Raw genomic sequence first — 24,603 nt, 5'->3', positions numbered from 1 at the left:
AACAGGTAAACGAAATCTGAATAAAAAGAAGTTGTTGTCCATAAAACGTGTCATGTACTCGAATTCTGAACTACTGAAACATGACCTAGGGGTTTATAGACGCTTGCCATGCAGTACGAAAAAAATGTTGGGAAAATGTTGAGACAAGGGCATATCTGTGAAAGTAGAGAAGATCTATGAGACGAAATTAGATACTTGTGTCAAGGGTAGATATATACACGCAGGGATAATCTACAACTGCATATATAGTCTCCCTGATATACGCGAGACTACTTAAGGTGGATTTGTGAGACTAGATCTGTGAGACTAGGGTAGATCTGTGAGACTAGAGTAGATCAGTGAGACTAGAGTAGATCTGTGAGACTAGAGTAGATCAGTGAGACTAGAGTATATCAGTGAGACTAGAGTATATCAGTGAGACTAGAGTAGATCTGTGAGACTAGAGTAGATCAGTGAGACTAGAGTAGATCTGTGAGACTAGAGTAGATCATTGAGACTAGAGTAAATCATTGGGACTAGAGTAGATCATTGAGACTACAGTAGATCAGTGAGACAAGAGTAGATCAGTGAGACTAGAGTAAATCACTGGGACTAGAGTAGATCTGTGAGATGAGAGTAGATCTGTTAGACGAGAGTAGAACTGTGAGACGAGAGTAGATCAGTGAGACTAGCGTAGATCTGTGAGACGAGAGTAGATCAGTGAGACTAGAGTAGATCTGTGAGACGAGAGTAGATCTATGAGATGAGAGTAGATCTGTGAGACGAGAGTCGATCTGTGAGACGAGAGTAGATCAGTGAGACTAGAGTAGGTCAGTGACACGAGAGTAGATCAGTGAGACAAGAGTAGATCAGTGAGACTAGAGTAAATCACTGGGACTAGAGTAGATCAGTGAGAGTAGAGTAGATCAGTGAGACTAGAGTAGATCTGTGAGACGAGAGTCGATCTCTGAGACGAGAGTAGATCTGTTAGACAAGATGAAATATGTTAGATGAGAGTAGATCTATAAGACGAGTGTAGATGGGTGAGATTATGGTAAATCTGCAAGACGAGAGTAGATCTGCGAGATTAGGGTAGATTTTTGTCCTACAGGAATATTCTTGTGCATGGGACTTGGTAACTGACATGTTATATTATAATGTATTAGTTGCAGTTCTTAGTAACGAAGTAACCTATTCCTAATTCAGTTGGCATGTGTGTGTGTGTGTGTGTGTGTGTGTGTGTGTGTGTGTGTGTGTGTGTGCTTGTGTGTGTGTGTGTGTGTGTGTGTGTGTGTGTGTGTGTGTGTGTGTGTGTGTGTGTGTGTGTGTGTGTGTGTGTGTGTGTGTGTGTGTGTGTGTGTGTGTGTGTGTGTGTGTGTGTGTGTGTGTGTGTGTGTGTGTGTGTGTGTGAAATGAAGATAAATACCCTAACCACCGTTTAGGTTAATTTAGGTTTAATTAGCCGCGGGACCGGATCGACACACACACCCAATCCTCCCCACTCCCTACTCATCCCCGAACAAAATGCATGGGTTATCCCCACCCCTACAAAATCATAATTCTCACTTCCCCCTAACCATAAATTATTAACAGTGGGTACCGACGGAACTGCCACCATCCCGCCACGCAGAAGGAAAGTGAAATAGAAAAGAAAAAAAAGACTTTGACTTGATGTAATTCCTATTATACACAGACTCGTAGGAAGCCATTTATAAGAAATAATTAACCTTTATATGAAGAATATAATATCAAAGTAGACAGAAACTGTGCATTTATGGTATGTATTTAATCATTAGCAAGGGGCAATTTGACCAAAAATCGGAGGCAGTTGACCAAATCCACTGGGGCATTTTGTAGCTGGGGTTGTATTCGACTGCATGGTACAGGTGGTATAAACGTAAGTGTATATTGGCCCATCCCTGATCTCCTCGTTTCTCTCTCTCTCTCTCAAATATTGATGACACAGCAGAAATTCTATTGTACGTGTTCATTTGTCATTCCCTTTTAGCGGTACTGTTATGAGATTTACCTCCCTTTGAATATGGACGCGGAGGAAACGATTCACGATGACTTAAAGACAAGCTCCCCATCTCAGACTCTGTCCCCGTTGTCCAGTGCAACTGTAAAGAATTATGAGACGCATACACTTTTTCCCGTGGGCAGCAGTCATAATGCCTCTCACACTGAAGACACAGAAGGTGCGGAATATGGTTTTATGTATGAAATTGTCCAATTTTCGATCATCAATCAAAATCAACAATTAAGGGTACCCACTTCAATATGACTTGAAGTCTTGATTAGAAAGTATCTTAGCGGGTAAGAGTTCCGCCCGTAACCGCCGCATGAAATGTATTCCATTTGTTATGACTATTTCTAGAGGTTAGGGTTTAGGTTTTGGGTTTTGAATTAACATTATGTTGGGTTTAGGGTTAGGATTAGGCAGAGACCATATAATAGATGTATGATCTGTGGATTAGACAAGCTTTCTAAAAAAAACCCCATCTATTTCTAGACATAGAATGATTTAAAAGAACGGGGGTTACAGGTGGAAATCATTCCCCAATATGCAGATCACCAGCTCAAGGGGTCTTTGTTTTTCCTTCGATTTCCCTTTGGATGTCAGTCTCAAACGGCACAGTTATCAATCTCAACTCTTGCAGCCACTAGGTACACCCAGCTAATGTGGCTTTCCCATCCTTACCGGGTATCCATTCACTACTGGGTGGAATGGGACACATTGCCATAGTGCTTCGTCCAAGTTTACTGCACTTTGCTGTACCTGCAACTAAGTGTTGGCATTTATTAACATGGCGACCATCTGGTCATATACCAACAGATTTGTGGGTTCTTTCAAGTAAACAGGGTTGTGTACTGCACACTAGGGGCTGTGAAAACACAAAGTTGACTCCAAGGTTTTTGGAGAAGGTCACTGCTTGGCTTGATCCCATCACCTCAAGCTCACTGGTTTACTAGCTTGACACCTTAGCCAGGTCTCTCACCATGCCCCCCATCTTTGTCACCAAGCTTTGGCTGTAGGTGTTGTTGGCGGCATAGGTATCACAGATCTGTACCCAAGGTATGTTCCAGTATACAGAAACAAAGTCAAATTGCAGAAACATACCTGGTATTAAAACAAGAGGACATGTCAACATGGTCAATATTCTGTAACCCAAACCGAAACCATATATATATGGAGTTGTTACCTTTCATTATTGTCTATGCTTGTTTCTTATATGATGTGATCAAATGTCTCTAAAACAGCAGTTCAGCAGTTTCAGTCAAGAAAACAGCACAATGCAGAATGAACAAGACCTGGGGTACAGTTCTGTTTTCAGATTTTGGTTAGGGTATATTTCTATTTAAAGACATATACCTGGGTACATATTTTTATTACCCGTGCTGACAACAATCCCTTCAACCCAACTTAGGCTAATTTGAGAGTGGAATATGTCAGAACTCTTCTGCTTCTTTGGTAATTAGCAAGCTTAATGCTAGCTGACTCTCAAACGCATATTGATTGTAAAATGGAACCTTTTGAAAAGGGAACCTTGGGGAGTGTCCATAGTTAGTTATTGGTACTGTTATTGGCTGTTATTAAACAGAAATGTAAGCAACATTAAGTTGCAGGCTTATACACTTTTCCTGAGTGGACTGTAAAAGGATTTAGAACAATGAAAAATACAAGGAAATAATAAGGTATAGGTGAAATATTGTGGTGACGAGTGGTCCTGTTTGTAGAGCTCCTGTGCGTAGAATTCAGGTCACAAATCGGTTGAAGTTAGGCACTGTCGAGCTCGAGCAGTCCTTGGATGGGTGACTGTGTTTGGCAGTCCTGCCCCACAACGAAGCGCATGTGCTAAATGTGGTCTCACCTTTGGCAAGTGAGTTCATTCAAAATTGCCTCTGTTCACCAAGCAGAAAATGGGTACCCGATGAGATAAAGTCATGTGACTACAACCTTCTAGCACCTAAGAGGCAGCTTGGGTTATCCGGGTAATAATAATCAGATTCTGATTACAGTGTCCAGTGAGCAGCTAGTCAGGTGGATGCAATGCGCTATATAAGTGAATTATGTGTTACAGATTAAAATGCAGCAGGGAGAGTTCGGGTGATCCTGGCTCAGTCAGGCTACAAGGGCTTATCATCAGCTCAGGGTCCTCGCCCCATCTACATGCTGTCCAGACAGTGAATGGGACTTCTCTCAGGAAACACTGCCTAGTCGAACCCACCAAGAACTTTACAGAGAATATGGAGGGTCTCCAACACTGCAGCCTTCTGCATTACCCAGACTGTCAGAAGGGCTGTGCTCCCAGTGGAGAACCTAGGCACTCTCCTGATCTGCGCCAAGAGTTCAAGAGGTACCAAACCAAGGGCCCTGAGAACAATTGGGAGTCTAACGACATGCTTGGGATGCAAGCAAGACATTTCAAAAGCGAAATCCGCATATTTATCATGCTTTTCCTGAATCTTGCCAATCACACTGCTGTCAAAAGGGACAGAAAATAATAATTGTTGTTAGTTTTATTATTATTACTCGAAGTATGGCATGAAGATTTTTGGTGAGTTCCCATTGTATGTAAATTGCGTTAACTTCCCTTGTATCCTTTTCTCATAGTAAAGGCAAGAGTGTTTATGGATAACAACATCTTTATTCTGTTGTGATACAATGTTTTGACATAGATCCTCATACTTTTGTCAAGCAAAACTGAAGTAAGGCAGCATAGTTGATACTCATATACATCTAATACAAAAATACAAAAGGGTGTGCATATCTGGAATTACCAACAGCTGAGGATAATGGTAGACCGATTTTCATGTCTGTCCTTTGATGTCTTAATTCACTTATGCTTGACAAAGAAATACAACAGAACACATAATCAAATAATTCTACAATATTATGTTGTTCTAGTAACCCAGATTCATTATCAGATACATGTATAACATCAACATCAGCAACAAACATCAACAAGATTGCAAGTACATCAGGAATAATTATACCCCATAGTTACAGTTCTGTAGCGTTCAATAGATATCCAATTGATAAGGAAAGAACAGGAGTGGGTTTAGTATATAGTCTTGTTTCAAACCAGTAGGAGTGAAAATATTACCGCTACATACATCACAACTGCAGCATACACGTCATACATTAACTGAGGTATAGATGAGAGCTGTTCAGTTAACACAAATATGATTCCAAAGCTATAATAAACAGAGGTGGATGCTATTCTTAAGTAGTCAAATTCAATTTAGAATTTCTTTTTCTTCTTTGAATTTCATTTTTGTGCAGTCGTATTAAAGTGGACAGATGATCCCAAGTGGAATATCTCGTTGAAAGCGAGGATTCCAACGTATCCACCCTTCACTTCGACAAAACTTACAATGACATTGTCCATCCCTCCTTTGACCATTGTGGTGACAGTGTCATCATGTCTACTGCCAGTGTCACCTCATCAGTCTTGCAATGGATTCTGTCTATTTTATTATCCCTCCCTTATCTGCCATTGGCACCTCAAAGTTTGCTTTAAGCTTCAACATCCTTCCCTGGAGTGTCCAACATTCAGTGATTCTTTGTTGATCCCTGCCTTGAGCATTGCCCAGACAGGACTCTAGTACTATGGATCCTCTACCTCTTATCTCTCTCATGAAATTATGATCTTAGGATCCTGTTACTTCTATACTGTCTATGTACTTCAATTGTAAGGCAGTTGTACCGCAGTGTCTGAACACTCCGCAGCCTGTCCCTTTGCCTACTCATTGAAGATCAACTGTTCCAGAAATAAACTGCCTTATCTCACTGTGAAATTTGTCATTGTCAATTGACTATGATGAATTAAAAAAGTCATGTTACTCATGATCACTCAATCTGTGGGAGTTAGTGTAAAGTATCACTAAGGGTTTTAGTTTGAACCAAAGTTCAAGGCTGGGATCTGTTCTTTGATCACAATACTAGGTCAGCCTCCTCTTGAACAGGTCATCTCACGAATGTCATCTACCCACAGACTGACATAATCTGCAGGATAAGAGTATGATATTAGAAAGGATCAGTTACAAAACTGTACATTCATAATATTGATCCGATCTCACACAATATACTCTTGCCCTACCATCTTATTAGATAAGATAATGACTTCATTGTCTGTCACATGGTCAAACTGGGCAAGATGCAAGCTCCCCATGGACTTCCTGGAGCAGGGTTATGTACATGCTGCTTGTTTTCTACATACAACAGTTTTTTCCATACATATGGCTTCATTGAGAATATTTCTATCAACCTTTGTAAACCAGTAGTGACATTTGTTTCCTATTCTTGTGACTTTGTTAGACATGATAAAAAGGTACAAATTAATAATAAAATTGCAAAATGGTGTGGAACTTCCTGTGCTCGTTCACATGCCATTCAGTATTTGCTTGATGTTTCTGGATTCACAGCATTAAAACTAGCATTACATCTTGTGAATTCTGGTCAGACAAACATATTAAAACTGTTAAATGCATATTGTATTCCATTCACTGACCAAGTGCTGTTGACAGATGGGGACCTGGACTGGCTTCACAACCCAAGTTATGGGGCTGCTGCTGTAGCATCAGTAGTGGAGCTCCAAGAGGCCATCACAGTGTACAATGCCAGCGCCAAGTCAGGAAACCAGTGAGCAGTAGCTAAACTCCTCAGTGTAACACCATTCCTGTTAATGCTCCTGTCTGTCTGTTACCTCAACTCCTCAGTGTATAACCAGTCCTGTTAATACTCCTGTCTGTTGTTTGTCCAAAATCCTTAGTGTATAACCATTCCTGTTAATACTTCTGTCAGTCTGTTATCTCAACTCCTTAGTGTATAACCATTCCTGTTAGTATTCCTGTCTGTTGTTTGTCCAAACTCCTTAGTGTATAACCATTCCTGTTAATACTCCTGTTTGTTGTTTGTCCAAAATCCTTAGTGTATAACCATTCCTGTTAGTATTCCTGTCTGTTGTTTGTCCAAACTCCTTAGTGTATAACCATTCCTGTTAGTACTCCTGTTTGTTGTTTGTCCAAACTCCTTAGTGTATAACCATTCGTGTTAATACTCCTGTCTGTTGTTTGTCCAAACTCCTTAGTGTATAACCATTCCTGTTAGTATTCCTGTCTGTTGTTTGTCCAAACTCCTTAGTGTATAACCATTCCTGTTAGTACTCCTGTTTGTTGTTTGTCCAAGCTCCTTAGTGTATGACCATTCGTGTTAATGCTCCTGTCTATTATCCCAGCTCCTCAGTGTATAACTATTCCTGTTAATACTCCTGTGTGTCTGTTATCCAGAAGGCAAGTTACCAATGATTGTTTTGAATTGCTGGTATGTTTGTGTCTGTGTATAGAAAGGTTGGATCATGTGTTACAGATGTACTCTCTCACCGAGGGAGCCAAGTGAAGGAGGTGGCAGTGATGAGTCCCAAGGTCAGTGTTATCATCACACCTCTAACTATGGTAACTAAACCACTGCATAAGTTTTAGGACATCTTGCAGACTGGAAGCTGTGGTGGCTGAGTGGGTTAGGTGTCTGACTTTGTGTGCTGGTGATTAGGTGCATGACTCTGAGGGTGTAGGTTTGAATCCTAGAGGGAACTAAACCCACCAAGAGTACTAGAGTCTATACTTCACTGTAGAGTAATCTCAAAAGTAACTTATGCTACATTTGACCACTGTTTCACAGTATTAGTTATATTGATAGTTGACCCTGACTTGATCCTGCCAGACCAGGGAAAGCATACCAGCCAAGCAGTCTGACCATACTTGTCGCCATGTTCCCCACAGGAATTGCTGAACCAGTTGATGAAGGCCCTGCATCCCAGAAAAGGAAAAAGGCCAAGCATAAACACAAGCATAAGAAAACAAAAGTCAAGAGAAAAGAACCAATGGTTTCTTCAAGGATACAGTAAGTAGAATGTGTTAACAACTTTTCACATGATAGTCAGTTACAGTACTGCTGAATGTATGCTAGACGGCTTTCATGACATGTGTTTATATTGTAACCTGAAGCTGGAAGACTGAGATTCTATGTGTGTTGATGAGGGCTATGTTTTACACAGATCCCATTTGCCAGAGAAGGTGTCAGTCAGTACCAAGAAGGTGTTCATTGAGGAGATGATTGGCCTGGAGCCTGAAGATGCCTTCAGGATAGACCGCCAACGTGACAAGGACTTGTGGACATATGAGTGCCTCTACAAGGGTCACATTGCTGGCTACAAAAGACTTGGGCACTCAGTACTTGGAGTACAGGGGAACCTGGATATTTTCAAACACGAGAAGAACTCGAGTAAGAAAGCGGAGCCAATGAGGTATTGCCATAAAAGAAGCAGAGCACTGCTGAGGAAGGTGGGAGTCAAGGTGAGGCATGTGGATGGGGAAGCTGCTCAAGTTCAGTACATTCCCCTAGTAGGGGTGACAGACACTGCTGCTGACCCCTTGTGGGTGTTAGATGAGGCCACCAGACAGTATGTCCAAGGTCGGGGCACTGATGAAGGTGCCGCCCAGGAGGAGATGCAGTCTGATGATGAGATTCTCCAGCAGGTTGCAACATACAATAAAAGGCTCCGGGATGATACACAAAATGTAAAACTCTGGCTGGAGTTTGTGAAGTTCCAGGACAAAGTGTTCAGTGGAGTTGGAGATTCATGGCAAGGGGGTGGGCTTTCCAAGGCAGTGATTGACAAGAAGCTGGCGATCCTGAGCAGGGCACTGTCGGATAACCCAGGGAGTATAGATCTGAAGCTGGCCCAGCTGGAGGTGTGTAAGGATGTGTGGGATGGGGCACAGCTTGCCCGGGAGTGGGACCAGCTGCTGTTTGTCCACTCCGCCAACACCAAGCTGTGGCACAGCTATCTCATGTTTCAGCAGTCCAGACTCACCTCCTTCTCTGTCTCCAAGCTCATCAAGCTGTACCACAAGTGTTTCCGTGTGCTCACCGCTGTTGTGGAGGGGAACATGAAGACAGCAAGGCCAGCAGATGTTCCGGACTCCAACCTCATGGGTGAGTCAAAAACCTGTGTAAGACTGATTAACAATTTCATAAGGAAACTGAACAGTCGGTTTATTAAAAAGTATAGAAAAGTCAAATGTCAAGAGGGGGAGGGGGAGGAGTACATTCACACTGTACATGCTTCTCCATAAATATCATCTTGTGTCCTCCAGTATGAACGGTCTCTTGAACGTTTACTTGCATGTTAATGTTTCATGAGGAAATTGTTGCTTGTTTCAGAACTGATTCATCAGCATAATATGTGTACAGATAATGTAAGCTGACATGACAGGCATGACAATAACTTTATGAGAAGTGATGGCAGTTGCCTTCCATAATCACAACTGCAATTTGTATAGGTGTCACTTGTGTTCCAGGTGTGTTTGTCCAGTATTGTATGTTCCTGCACCAAGTAGGTTACACAGAGCGAGCTGTAGCCTCGTACCAGGCCCTCATTGAGTTCAACGTCTTTTGTCCCTCAAGTCTCACCGACACCTCGACTGCAGACAGAGCAGGAGTGTTTGAGAGTTTCTGGGACAGCAGCGTTCCCAGGTTTGGGGAGCCAGGGGCGGCTGGCTGGGCAGCATGGAGGTGCAGAGACAAGATGTCAGCAGAGACACCTGTTGTAACAGCAGGTATGTCGATGTGTGGTGTCATCTGTTTATCATGTTTTGCTGTGGCTATTGTGCTTTCCGAATAAGGTCAAATTAATTTGCCATATCTTAGATCTTCCGTAGAAAATAATTATTTCTCCTTATCCTCATATCATAGCTTATCACCCTTTTCTTCCGAGGTACAGTAGAAACCTCTGTCCTGGTTTTATTTGTTCCCAAAGGGATAGTCTAAAAGATCACCCCAAATTGTGCTAACATCCCATGTGACCATAGACTGCCAGCCGCTGTCTCGATTTTCGCCTACTTGATGGTTTGTGGATGACACTTATCCAGTTTTCAACTGCTACTCTCATATTTCAGCACACACAATCAAATTGCCATGTGCACACGTGTCCTGTATCCTTTGGTCATGATATCCATGGGTTGTAATTACTGACTAGTGGCTAATTTGTTATCCCCAGCCACATGTTTAGCACGAAGCAGGGGAATAGTATTAGGCTCTGTCTGTCCATCCGTCCATCACATATAGTCTGGTTCATAATTATTGAGAATTTTTCTTCTTACTTTGAGCTATCCTAATACCTCAACTGATTCACTGATACTTAAAACTAAGTAATGGTATAAGGGAGGTAACTCATCTACTCCTACTGAGTATAGTACAATTAGAGTTACCTCCCCTGAATTTGTAGCAGACGTCATTTTCCTCAGCACTGTCAACAATGTCTGCTGAAGATAAAAGAAGGTTGATTTTTGAGTTGTGTAATCAAGGAATTGATGATGTAAATACATTGGCAGAGAGAACAGGAACTCCTCTTTCTACTGTGTATAGGATTAGGAAGAATTTTAAAGAGGGAAAGGATTTGGGGCACCAGAAAGGAGCAGGGGGACCCAGAAAATTGGACTTCTCAGATCGCGTCCGGCTGGGAATTTTAGCGTCTAAAAAGCAAAGGGCAAGCATCTCCAACATCAGGTATGAAATGATAGAAAGGGGATCAACAGTTGTATCAAAATCTACAGTTAGAAGAAATTTGATTGATCTTGGATGGGAGAAAAAGACTGGAATTCCTTCTCCTCTCATGAAACAAGAACATAAAGACAGGCGTGTTGAGTGGTGTTTGGCACATGAAAACTTTGACTGGGAAAATGTGATTTTTACTGATGAAAGCTCAATATGGGTATATCCCAATAATGTGAAAATATGGACAAAGTCTGCGTCAGCACCGTTGTATCGACGACCTAAATACAGCCCAAAGTTTCATGTATGGGGAGGGATATCCTTAACAGGAACGACCCCGCTGTGTGTGTTTGAGGGAAATCTGACAAGTCAACGCTACACTAACATATTAGATAATTTTCTCCTTCCAAGTGCACATGTGTTTTATGGAAATGACTGGATTTTGCAGCAAGATAATGATCCTAAACACACCGCAAAACATGCCAAGCAGTGGTTTCAGGAGAAAAATGTGACTGCATTACCGTTTCCTGCATATAGTCCTGACTTAAATCCCATTGAGAACATTTGGGGGATGATGAAGGAATGTGTGAATCAAAAGGGGTTGACAAAAATTGAAGACATGAAGAGAGAAGTGGTCCGATACTGGGACAGCATAACTCACGAGACACTAACCTCTCTGATAGGAAGTATGCTTACCCGTCTTAGACTGTGCCGTGAAGCTCAAGGAGACTTGATAAAATATTAAATCGTTGCCTACACAACATGAAAAGGTCAGTTCACTTTCACAATACATTCAATTTTATCTGATTTGTTCTCGTTTAATAATATGAAATGCTTTAGCTATTCTCAATAATTTTGAACCATACTGTACATACATACATACATACATACATACATACATACATACATACATACATACATACATACATACATACATACATACATACATACATACATACATACATACATACATACAAATTGGCATATCTTAAGAACCATTGACTAGATTCTTTTCACATTTGGTACCTAGGCTTATCACAGTATAAGGAATGTCAATGTCACTTTATTTCAAGGTCACAAGGGGACTTCAACGTCTTACCTATGTCAGTGAGATATCTCAAGAACCATTCACATGGAACATCATAAGAACCGCTGACTATATTCTTTTCAAATATGATACCTAGGTTCAGCACAGTATAAGAAAGGTGCCCGTCAGGTTTGGTGACCTTTACCTTCATTTCAAGGTCACAAGTGGACTACAATGTTTCACCCTTGTCAGCAAGATATCTCAAGAACCATTCCCTAAAGTTTCTTCATATTCGACATCAAGCTTTATCTTTGAAAGGCTTAAGGCACAGTTGATTTTGGTGACTTTTACTAAATTTTCAAGGTCATGACGACACTTTGAAGATTTCAGCATGTCAAGCTGCATGTTAAGCTTGTGAGCAAGATATCTCAAGAACTTTCACTCGATTTTCTTCATGTTTGTCACCAACTTTCATCAAGGAAAGGCCCAGGGCCCATTTGATTTTGATGACCTTCACATAATTTTCAGGCTCACAGCAACACTTTGAAGACTTCAGCATATTAAACTGCATGTTACGATTGTCAGCAAGATATCTCAAGAACGATTTTCTTCATAGACTTTCAAGACTTCTCTTGAATGTTTTGTGATAAGCACCTCCTTTCTTAATGCATTGGCATATTTCATACACCATGACATTCATGTCAAGTGAGTCTTGAAAATATTTGTATTTGTACAACTACAGAGCACGATATCAAGAGAGGTTGAATGGCCATGATTTTGTTGACATTTAACTTCATCTTAGAATATGACCCTCACTTTCATTACTTTTCAAATTTGATTTGGTCATTTGTGGTGGGGAATAATGTCACCTTTGTGACAATGCTTGTTAACATTATCTGATCAGCTGATTTCAGATTGGTGTTGCCCTATAGGTTTGTGTTGTGTATGCAGATACAGGTTATCTGAATTCGATCCACACTCAATGTGTTCCACTTGCTGTTCTGTCACCTGCAGTATTGCTGCTACGTGTAAACATTGTGCCCATTTATCTAACACAAAGTTTGATAATTGTTTGTTGTCTTTATTGAGGAAAAGACTGGATACTAGTCTATAAAGGCGTGAAAATGTGAGTTCAGATGGTGACAAGTCCCAGATAAAACCTGAACTTGAGTTCTTTCCTTTACTTTCCTGAGGAGGAAATTATCCTTTTGAATATTAATAAAACGTCCTTTCAGTCTTCCGTTGATTCTCAAGAGCTAGCAGTAAACACCGAACTGAAGAAAGTGTCCCTTGAGAAGGTAGTGAATACCTCTACTAAGAAGTCTTCAGTAGTATGAGATGACCTTGATGACTCAGTGGCCTGGTCCTAGAACCAGGAGTCATTGTTAGGCACCTGCCATCAACACAGATGATCGAGCAGACATCTTCTTCACAGACGCAGATCATCCCGCAGACGCAGACTTTCATGCAAGTGATGACCCAGATGCCAACCTTCATGCAGGAGCTAGCCAGGCCGATTATCCCAGCTTTGATTCCTACTTCATGCAGGTGAGGTTCAAACAGTTCTCTCCTTTGGTCTTCAACAACCTTAGCTGCATCCAGGAACATTTGCAGATGCAACCTCCCCTTCCAAATCCTCTGTTCACTCAGACTCAACCCTTTGTTCAGTTTCAAGACCTTGCTCAGCAACTGATGATGAAGATACAGATACAAAAGTTCACACAAGCCAGGCCCCAGTACAACAAAACTGGTGGCTTTAATTCTTCAAGTGTTTCAAGTTTGACATTTTATAAACTGAAGACTGCAATTTTGTGATATTTTGAGACTGTAAGTGGTGGGGAAGAACAAGCACAAAATCACCAAACTTTTTAGCTGAGATTGCTTTTGTACATATTTTTTAAGCATAATTTAAATAATCCCAAAATATGTTTCAAAACATTTTACCTTTTTATTAACACTATTTGATACATTGATAGTGACATTCACGCTTACTAGTGAGAGGAAAGAAAGACAAAAAAAGAAAATATATTTATTGTTGAGATAGTGTATCATCTGCTAGGCTGGCGTCCCTCTGCACATGGAAGTGGGACTGTTGGGAAAAGGTCTGGGTGTGAAACAGAGCACACATGTCCAATGGAGCCAAGCCAGCATGACTGAATGTTGAGAATGGTGTCATGTAAAGGAAGAAGAATAAAGATGCTAATGAAATCAATAGTAGCAGCCGAAAGGGATGGCATCGATCACCATCCAAGTCTTCCTCGCCATGTAGCACCACCACATCCCACCAACTCCGGAGATCGACAGACCTCTTAGTCAGTCTACTCCTGTATATTCAGTAAACAATCTCATTTCATCACGGATGAGGGACTCTTCACCTGCTGATACTTACTGTAACCAAGACGACGAACCCACATTGGTGCAAAAGTAGCTGTATGATCCTGGTCTAGTGAAGAACAAGATCTTCACATCAATAAGTTGGAATCTAAAGTTGGCCCTGAAGGCCTCCGGTTACATGGAGCGTATTAATAGACTGTCTCACCAAAAGAGGATACTATACCAGAGCAGCCAAAGCCATTATGTTAGCACTTATACATTCTACAAGGAATGTTTATGATGAGAAGTGGAAGAACTTTTTCCTGTTTGCAGCAAAGAAAGTTTATACGACATCCTCAATACTTGTGGCATATGAGAACCACCAGACACCTTAAGGGTTCTGCATTGTCCACCTATCTGGCGGCCATTAGTTCAGTCCTTACTATGAATTCAGGAATGAACCTCACTATGGATCCAGAACGGTTAGGATCCTTCAAGCTTGAGGATAAACAGAGGAAGTTTAAGATGCCAGCATGGGACTCGAACAGCAACTATTATGAGTCGCTACATCAAGCAGACTTTAAGTTGCTAACTCAGAAGAGGCTATTCCTCCTCACACTTGCTGCAGCAGCCATAATGTCAGAAGTCCATGCGAAAGTCAAGCCCCATTCAACATGGGCGATCATCCAGTTATCAATCTCACACTTCTATGGGACTTCATATGCATCACGATATATCACAAAGAACCAGCTACCAGGACAACCAGATAGAGAATTCCATATCCATTATTCTACATCCTTGGATGAGATGACTCACAGTACATGTCTTTATGCCCAGTCAGAGCAATGAAAATTTACCTGCAGAAAACTACTGTGAGGAGGAGAAGTTTCAAGGGACAGCAGCAGATGTCTCCAGACAGTATCCGTCTGGCTGAGAGCAGTAATACTGAGGGCATACAGAGCAGTAGCATTGGATCCACCTCGAGTCACCAAGGCTCATGAAGTGACAGCCACTGCATCCATGTCAGCCCTGTATCATAGTATAAGGGCAAAGCTATTTTTCAGGGCATTATCATTTGCAGAAGCCCGAGGTCTTTCATTAACTGCTCGACGAAGGAGGGCAGTTGAAAAGACCGAGGGCTTCTGCAAATGATAATGCCCTGAAAAATAGCGTACCATTATTATAGCTAAAATGAATAGAATTTTTAATAAAATAAGAATAATAACAGCGGCATCGGTTTAGAAGCATTTACTGCCAATAACAAAACGACTGAGGTCACTGACACACATTTTACAAATATAGACACGTCATAGAACAACACAAATGACGTCACTATTGAAAGTGACGACATTCGACCTTGACCTTTGCTCACACTACCAGCCGCCATTGTTTTCAGTGATCAACAACGTTGGACTTCAAGTCAATGTTTTCATTGCTGTATGTTGTCATTTATGCTACAATTGTTATGGTTGGCACAGGCAGGAAAGTGCATAATGGCGCAGGCACATGTGACGAATGTGAGCCAGATATAAGGTCATAATGAACCCAAGTTCATTCGAGCCGAAGGTGATTGAACTTCAACAGCTGAGCTACTTATGACGTCACGTAACAACGGGCTTGATAATGGCCCGTCGTCAAGTATTTTGCGGGCGTTATCAAGTTACAGTGGACTGCTCATTTCTGATAACGTGCGGTCGTTTTAATGATAATTCTATCCATTTTAGCTATAATGTATGGTAACTGACCCATCTCCTCTGTCATGGAAAGATGCTTCTGGAGATCAGACTAGTCTTCACAAACCATTATCTGATGGACACTGGCACAGAAGATGTATCTGGTATCCATCAGTTCAGACCCTTAGCAGAGGCACAGCAGTTGACGGTCCAGCCCAATTGATAATGACTCACCCATAATCACAACAACTCAACGACGTCAAGTTACTGTGTCACAAGCACCAACAGAGTCCATGTTGCCCAGTTTAACCAGATAAAGCAGCACATCAGTGATATGATTCAGTTAAGAATATGGCCTGTTTTTAATATATGGATCAAACTGAGATGAGCAGCAACCTAATTCTTTACAAACCATAAAAATGTACGAAATGTTATGATTTACTTGTTTTTTTTAAGAGAAGGTGGTCCCTGACTTAAAACATGCAGTGTCCGAAGAGTGCAGGTAGGAGTTCCCAAGGAATGGATCAAACAATATACAAGAGTTCACACAAGCCAGGCCCCGGTACAGCAAAACTGGTGGCTTTAATTCTTGAGTGTTTCAAGTTTGACATTTTATAAATTGAAGACTGCAGTTTTGTGATATTTTGAGACTGTAAGTGATGGAGAATAATCACGAAGATGTCAAAGACGTCAAAGTTACTGTGTCACAAGCACCAACAGAGTCCATGCTCCCCAGTTTAACCAAATGAAACAGCATCTGACCGACTGACCAACCACCTATTCCATCAGATTCAAGCAGTAATGCATGAGTCATGATCAGAAAAAATATGTAATTTTTAAGATAAGATCAATACTTTATATTTACCCTGACTCATAGTCTAAAGGTCCCTCCCAACAGTCCCCACTCACCACTATTTGACTTTTGTCGTAAGAATAGATTGGGTGCTGTAATGGAGAGGGTGACATATCGCTGTTTAGATTCTACCAATACATATCGCTGTGTAGATTATGCCAGTACATATCGCTGTTTAGATTATGCCAATACATATCGCAGTTTAGATTCTACCAATACATATCACTGTGTAGATTATGCCAATACATATCACTGTGTAGATTATGCTACTACATATCGCTGTGTAGATTATGCCAATACATATCGCTGTGTAGATTCTGCCAATACATATCGCTGTGTAGATTATACCAATACATATCGCTGTTTAGATTATGCTACTACATATCGCTGTGTAGATTCTGCCAATACATATCGCTGTTTAGATTATGCTACTACATATCGCTGTGTAGATTATGCTACTACATATCGCTGTGTAGATTATGCTACTACATATCACTGTGTAGATTATGCCAATACATATCGCTGTGTAGATTCTGCCAATACATATCGCTGTGTAGATTATACCAATACATATCGCTGTTTAGATTATGCTACTACATATCGCTGTGTAGATTCTACCAATACATATCGCTGTTTAGATTATGCTACTACATGTCGCTGTTTAGATTCTACCAATACATATCGCTGTGTAGATTATGCTACTACATATCGCTGTGTAGATTATGCTACTACATATCGCTGTGTAGATTATGCTACTACATATCACTGTGTAGATTATGCTACTACATATCACTGTGTAGATTCTACCAATACATATCGCTGTGTAGATTATGCTACTACATATCGCTGTTTAGATTATGCTACTACATATCGCTGTGTAGATTCTACCAATACATATCGCTGTGTAGATTATGCTACTACATATCACTGTGTAGATTATGCTACTACATATCGCTGTGTAGATTCTACCAATACATATCGCTGTTTAGATTATGCTACTACATGTCGCTGTTTAGATTCTACCAATACATATCACTGTTTAGATTATGCTACTACATATCACTGTGTAGATTCTACCAATACATATCATTGTGTAGATTATGCTACTACATATCGCTGTGTAGATTATACCAATACATATCACTGTTTAGATTATGCTACTACATATCGCTGTGTAGATTCTGCCAATACATATCGCTGTGTAGATTCTGCCAATACATATCGCTGTGTAGATTATACCAATACATATCACTGTTTAGATTATGCTACTACATATCGCTGTGTAGATTATACCAATACATAGCGCTGTGTAGATTCTGCCAATACATATCGCTGTGTAGATTATACCAATACATATCGCTGTGTAGATTCTACCAATACATATCGCTGTGTAGATTATGCTACTACATATCGCTGTGTAGATTATGCTACTACATATCGCTGTGTAGATTCTGCCAATACATATCGCTGTTTAGATTATGCTACTACATATCGCTGTTTAGATTCTACCAATACATATCGCTGTTTAGATTATGCTACTACATATCGCTGTGTAGATTCTACCAATACATATCATTGTGTAGATTATGCTACTACATATTGGTGTGTAGATTATGCCAATACATATCGCTGTGTAGATTCTGCCAATACATATCGCTGTTTAGATTCTACCAATACATATCACTGTTTAGATTATGCTACTACATATCGCTGTGTAGATTATACCAATACATAGCGCTGTGTAGATTCTGCCAATACATATCGCTGTGTAGATTATACCAATACATATCGCTGTGTAGATTCTACCAATACATATCGCTGTGTAGATTATGCTACTACATATCGCTGTGTAGATTATGCTACTACATATCGCTGTGTAGATTCTGCCAATACATATCGCTGTTTAGATTATGCTACTACATATCGCTGTTTAGATTCTACCAATACATATCGCTGTTTAGATTATGCTACTACATGTCGCTGTGTAGATTCTACCAATACATATCGCTGTTTAGATTATGCTACTACATATCGCTGTGTAGATTCTACCAATACATATCGCTGTGTAGATTATGCTACTACATATCGCTGTTTAGATTATGCCAATACATATCGCTGTGTAGATTCTACCAATACATATGGCTGTGTAGATTATGCTACTACATATCGCTGTGTAGATTCTACCAATACCTATCACTGTTTAGATTATGCTACTACATATCGCTGTGTAGATTCTACCAATACCTATCGCAGTGTAGATTCTACCAATACATATCACTGTTTAGATTATGCTACTACATATCGCTGTGTAGATTCTACCAATACCTATCACTGTTTAGATTATGCTACTACATATCGCTGTGTAGATTCTACCAATACATATCACTGTGTAGATTCTACCAATACATATCACTGTGTAGATTATGCTACTACATATCGCTGTTTAGATTATGCTACTACATATCGCTGTGTAGATTATGCTACTACATATCGCTGTTTAGATTACACCAATACATATTGCTGTGTAGATTATGCTACTACATATTGCTGTGTAGATTCTACCAATACATATCACTGTGTAGATTCTACCAATACATATCACTGTGTAGATTATGCTACTACATATCGCTGTTTAGATTATGCTACTACATATCGCTGTGTAGATTATGCTACTACATATCGCTGTTTAGATTACACCAATACATATCGCTGTGTAGATTATGCTACTACATATCGCTGTTTAGATTATGCTACTACATATCGCTGTGTAGATTCTACCAATACATATCGCTGTGTAGATTATGCTACTACATATCGCTGTGTAGATTCTACCAATACATATCGCTGTGTAGATTATGCTACTACATGTCGCTGTTTAGATTCTACCAATACATATCGCTGTGTAGATTATGCTACTACATATCGCTGTGTAGATTCTACCAATACATATCGCTGTTTAGATTATGCTACTACATATCGCTGTGTAGATTATGCTACTACATATCGCTGTGTAGATTCTACCAATACATATCGCTGTTTAGATTATGCTACTACATATCGCTGTTTAGATTATGCTACTACATATCGCTGTGTAGATTCTACCAATACATATCGCTGTGTAGATTATGCTACTACATATCGCTGTTTAGATTCTACCAATACATATCGCTGTGTAGATTATGCTACTACATATCGCTGTGTAGATTCTACCAATACATATCGCTGTTTAGATTATGCTACTACATATCGCTGTGTAGATTATGCTACTACATATCGCTGTGTAGATTCTACCAATACATATCACTGTGTAGATTATGCTACTACATATCGCTGTGTAGATTATACCAATACATATCGCTGTGTAGATTCTGCCAATACATATCGCTGTGTAGATTATACCAATACATATCGCTGTGTAGATTCTACCAATACATATCGCTGTGTAGATTCTACCAATACATATCGCTGTGTAGATTCTACCAATACATATCGCTGTGTAGATTATGCTACTACATATCACTGTGTAGATTCTACCAATACATATCGATGTGTAGATTATACCAATACATATCGCTGTGTAGATTATACCAATACATATCGCTGTGTAGATTCTGCCAATACATATCGCTGTGTAGATTATACCAATACATATCGCTGTGTAGATTCTGCCAATACATATCGCTGTGTGGATTATACCAATACATATCGCTGTGTAGATTCTACCAATACATATCGCTGTGTAGATTATGCTACTACATATCGCTGTGTAGATTATACCAATACATATCGCTGTGTAGATTCTGCCAATACATATCGCTGTGTAGATTATACCAATACATATCGCTGTGTAGATTCTACCAATACATATCGCTGTGTAGATTATGCTACTACATATCGCTGTTTAGATTCTACCAATACATATCGCTGTTTAGATTATGCTAATACATATCGCTGTGTAGATTCTACCAATACATATCGCTGTGTAGATTCTGCCAATACATATCGCTGTTTAGATTATGCCAATACATATCACTGTGTAGATTATGCCAATACATATAGATGTTTAGATTCTCCCAATACATATCGCCGTGTTTTACTTTCAGATCCTACAGAAGAAGCTGAGGATGATGTCATAGCCAAACAGATACCTCAATGGCAAACATGGTTAGAAATCGAGACAGTACGAGAAAACGCTCATTGGCTGCCATGGCGACCAGATATTTTAAAGAACGAAACAGAGGAAGACTGTGAGGATTTGGAGCGACTGGTTCTGGTGGACGACATCACACCAGTACTGTTCAAAGTTTCAGAACCAAATGCTCAGTTCCGTCTTGTCATGTGTTTGCTAGACCAACTGGGTGTGGCCACACGAGATGTTCTTTCTCAGCTGTGTCTGCAAGAACAAGACGGGATCTCAGTTTCTTCCATCCAGCTGAACCTCCACAAGATGTCCCAGTTACCAGGGTTACCAGCTGCAAGGAGTCCAGACCTGGATGGAGCTGCCAACCAGAGTGAGACATTACAGAGATTTATTCACCAGATCCTCTCCCAGGCAGTGCATGTGTTTTCGGGGCAGAGTCAGACAGTCTTCACCTTGCTGCTCATCCAGAATGAATGGAGGAAACATGGAGTTGATTCACCTAGAAATTTACCAAGACACATATCAAAGGAGCTCAGAAAGTTTGTGAAAAATCTGCTTAAGGAAGGTCATAACCGTAATAACCTGACTGTATGGAATGCATACGCGTGTCTGGAACATGATCTTGGGAAGAGCCAAGAGGCTATGGGTGTTTTGGAGACCGCACTAGCTATGTTCAGTGGGGGCAGCAGTGAGGACAAGTCTGGCCTGTGTCTGCTGTATCAGACCTACTGCCAACTTCTCCTCAACATCACACAGCCCTTCCATGCAGACCTAACTCAAAAGCAGATGGATGTGTCTCAAAAACAGAAGACAAGGCTCTTGTTTTGCCTCATGTCTTTAGCTGAAGGCACAAAGTTTAAAGTTGAGAAGGAACCAATGATGACCACAAGCTCTATACTGAGGACACAGCGTAAAATAAAAACTAAGGTCACTCACCTTGCCAGGACAATCTGTGAAGCAAAGTCACCTCAAGGTGAAGGTGACACCAAAGTATTCCATCAGCTTCTCAGTGAGCTGAACTGTCTAGCTATGTTTGACCTGTGTTCAATTGGTCTTAAGGCTGCCATGTCAAACTACCAAGATGTCCTGTTGTTGCTGGATGGCTGCAAGTGTTCAGCTCGGTGCCAAGCCCTCCTTGCAGTCAGGGAGAATATCTTCAGGTCACAGTGGATTCTTCTCTGCCATCAAATGTCAATCAGTGCAGTGCCTCTCAGCCAGCTGCGTGTTGTCATAGACAGAGCCCTGGACGAGTTCCCCAACAACTCGTCATTCCTGCAGTGTCTGGTGGACCTCGAGTCCAGGTCCCACATTGTCGGGCGCATTCGGCGCTACATGGACAGAGCATTAGTCAATCCATCGTCTCCTTTACCTCTCATCCATAGTGTGCTGGTCGAAGTTGGAAGACTTACCTCTCTTCATGAGGAATCACATACAGGTATTCTCGCTTACTGTCATGGAATCTTTAGTGTTGGCATTTTAATGTTATTTTAGATTCATTAAAGTTCTACATGTGTTTAACATAGCCCAACATTGATCCCGGGACATAGTAGTACTACATGCTTGGGGCAGTGTGGATGGTACTGGCATGGGTCATTAGCAGGTAGCAGTGACTATTATCCTCTGGATTTAGTAAACTTGGTATGCTGTAATAGATGTTCATTGTTGATTGATGAAAATCACATTCATCCAGATATTGATCAGAATCGTGTTGTTTCAGTCTGTAACAGTGGTGTGATGCACAGAGTACGTGGTTTGTTAGAGCGTGGCACTCGGAACTCAGCCTCACAACACTGCCCCCTGGTTTGGAGGCTGTACTGCCATGTCGAGGTGAGAAACCAGTTGAATAATGCACAAGTATCAGTGGGTACAAAGAACTCCAATTATGTCTTTCTAACCCTTGACTGTTTTATTTCCTGGAATTTGTTTGTGAATCCACAGGTTCACTTAAATGTAATGGCAAGGATTGTTGTTAAATTGTAGGCCACCTAACACAATCTGCAGGAGCTATCTCCCTTAGCAGGTGCATGGAAGAAAGCCTAAAAAATCTTTTACTGTGGTACATGTCACCATGTGTTTACTTCTCTTAGAAATATTCCATTTACTGCTAAGATTTAGCTGTTTATTTCTCTCTTACATAACAGGCAAATGCAAAGGGTTGAAATTCATCTCTGCCTCCATGTCAGACAGAAAACATTGCACTGCCATGGTGCACATTGAGACTGTAGCCATGCCATGTTCTTTTGTAGCTCGGTGTGAAACTTGTCACTCACTTTCTCATGAAGACATTGAAAAATATGCAATGGTCATTATGAAGGTTCAAAATAAAAATCTATTGAAGAAACTCCTACCCCTGCTAAAATCCCCTTGGAGCTTGGAGGGAATTCAAATGGAGTGAACCTCAAATCTGACAGTTCTCAATAGTGCATACTTATTGAGGAGAGATGACAAATAGGATGGTGACATGTTGGTCTTCAGACATTTTGTAGATAATGGTGTTTGTTTCTCAGTCTGTGAGCGATGGGTTCTCATCTGTGCACCTTGTGATGATTCTTGCCGCTTGTTTCTTGGTCTGGGATAATGATATGCCATACAGAAGTGAATCTACAACATCCAGACATTCAGATATAACTGAGAATTCTTTTTGTTGCATCTGAGATGACACTTCAGTTAACTGATGTCCTATAAATAACAGTGCTGCATCAACTGACATGTGAGGGGAACCTGGTTCTTTAGGTCATGGTGGAACAAACTCCAACATATTTTTACATGTTGGAGTACTTTTGTTGAGCCAATGTCACGATCCTTATTCAAAACCTCTGTGTTGCTGTCATTTACCTTTAGGTAGTTAATGTTTATCCATTTCCTGATGTCGTTGATATCATGATGCTGTCTTTATGCTTCACAACATTGTCCTGTAGAGATACAAGGACTGATTCTATTCAAGACAAACATGTTGGTTCAGAAACAGTTCAGGAAATAAGGCCATCAAGTGTTACAGGCCATGGAAAAGCAAAACACTGGAACTTTTAGTCTGGCACATCAGGAGGACTCAACCATAGAGAGCAAACTGCATGTCCTCAGAGGACCATCAACCATGTCCTTATGTTCCTGTTTGTTTATGGCATAAAGCCTGTCATTTAAAGCAATCCCAAATATTCACACGCTGATGTCTAGTTTACATTTTAAAATGGGTGTATTGTTCAGACATTTCTACATTCAGAAGGTCATGATCAATATTTGATCTGTACTTTACAGAGAACCATGTCACAGTTTGTCTGTGATTTCTGTGACTTCTATGGTTTACGTCACATATACTGCTCAGCTTTCTTATGGAATAACACTGGGGCACAACTTAAACAGATTTTGTTTCATCATCCCAGACTATTGTCTATCTATATTCAGAGCAAGTATGGAGACAGAGAGCGAGCCAGAGGAATATTATACCAGGCCCTGCAGCAATGTCCCTGGGTCAAGGTATGTACTCGTTCAGTCACTCATAGTCCAATGTATGTAGACCATAAGCCACTCAGAATCCAAGGTAACAGGTATGTACACAATTAACAATTCATGGTCTATGGTTACAACAGGATCCACAGATCCTAAGTACCCCCAGGGTCAATAGTTCCCCAGTTGCTCATTGTCAACTGACATTTTGCAGGTGCTGTACAAGGACGGAGTGTGTCTATTTGGGCAGAGTCAGCTGCAAGAGATGGTTGACCTCATGACAGAGAAAGAGCTGCGTGTTCAGATCCCTTTGGAAGAACTAGATTTGTTAGCTCAGTCTGATCCTGTTCCTCAGGTGGAAGAGACGTTGCTTGATCACAGTCCACAAGAGGAAGAGGATTTGAAGAAAGTTTAAGTATAAACTGTTTCTCTCAAATTTAGCACATTTTTGTTTTGAAGCCCATTGTCTCCATTCCATGTAAATGAAATGGGCCATACTGAACTGTGATAATGTTTAATAAAATACATTCTCAAACAAAGCTGTTCTTGTTTAATTTTACGATCACACCAGTGTGAGAACACTTGAATTTGCTTACAGAGGTTTATAGAAATTGA

General features: G+C 40.6%; 1 protein-coding gene across 1 annotated transcript; it reads left to right on the top strand.

Annotated features, from left to right (window-relative positions):
• The first annotated feature begins 1,975 nt into the window (after window positions 1–1,975).
• Window positions 1,976–24,527, top strand: LOC137293662 (nuclear exosome regulator NRDE2-like). The gene is made up of 10 exons (XM_067824348.1): window positions 1,976–2,177; window positions 6,511–6,625; window positions 7,352–7,407; window positions 7,765–7,885; window positions 8,040–8,980; window positions 9,346–9,603; window positions 20,507–21,979; window positions 22,262–22,371; window positions 23,947–24,018; window positions 24,203–24,527. Exons 1-10 carry the CDS (start codon window positions 2,021–2,023, stop codon window positions 24,401–24,403), a joined length of 3,504 nt encoding a protein of 1,167 aa, XP_067680449.1. The 5' UTR covers window positions 1,976–2,020; the 3' UTR covers window positions 24,404–24,527.
• The last annotated feature ends 76 nt before the right edge of the window (window positions 24,528–24,603 follow it).

Source organism: Haliotis asinina, chromosome 8 (genome assembly GCF_037392515.1).
Source record: "Haliotis asinina isolate JCU_RB_2024 chromosome 8, JCU_Hal_asi_v2, whole genome shotgun sequence".
Classification (NCBI taxonomy): Eukaryota; Metazoa; Mollusca; class Gastropoda; order Lepetellida; family Haliotidae; genus Haliotis; species Haliotis asinina.
This window is presented reverse-complemented; position numbering and strand designations above follow the sequence as displayed.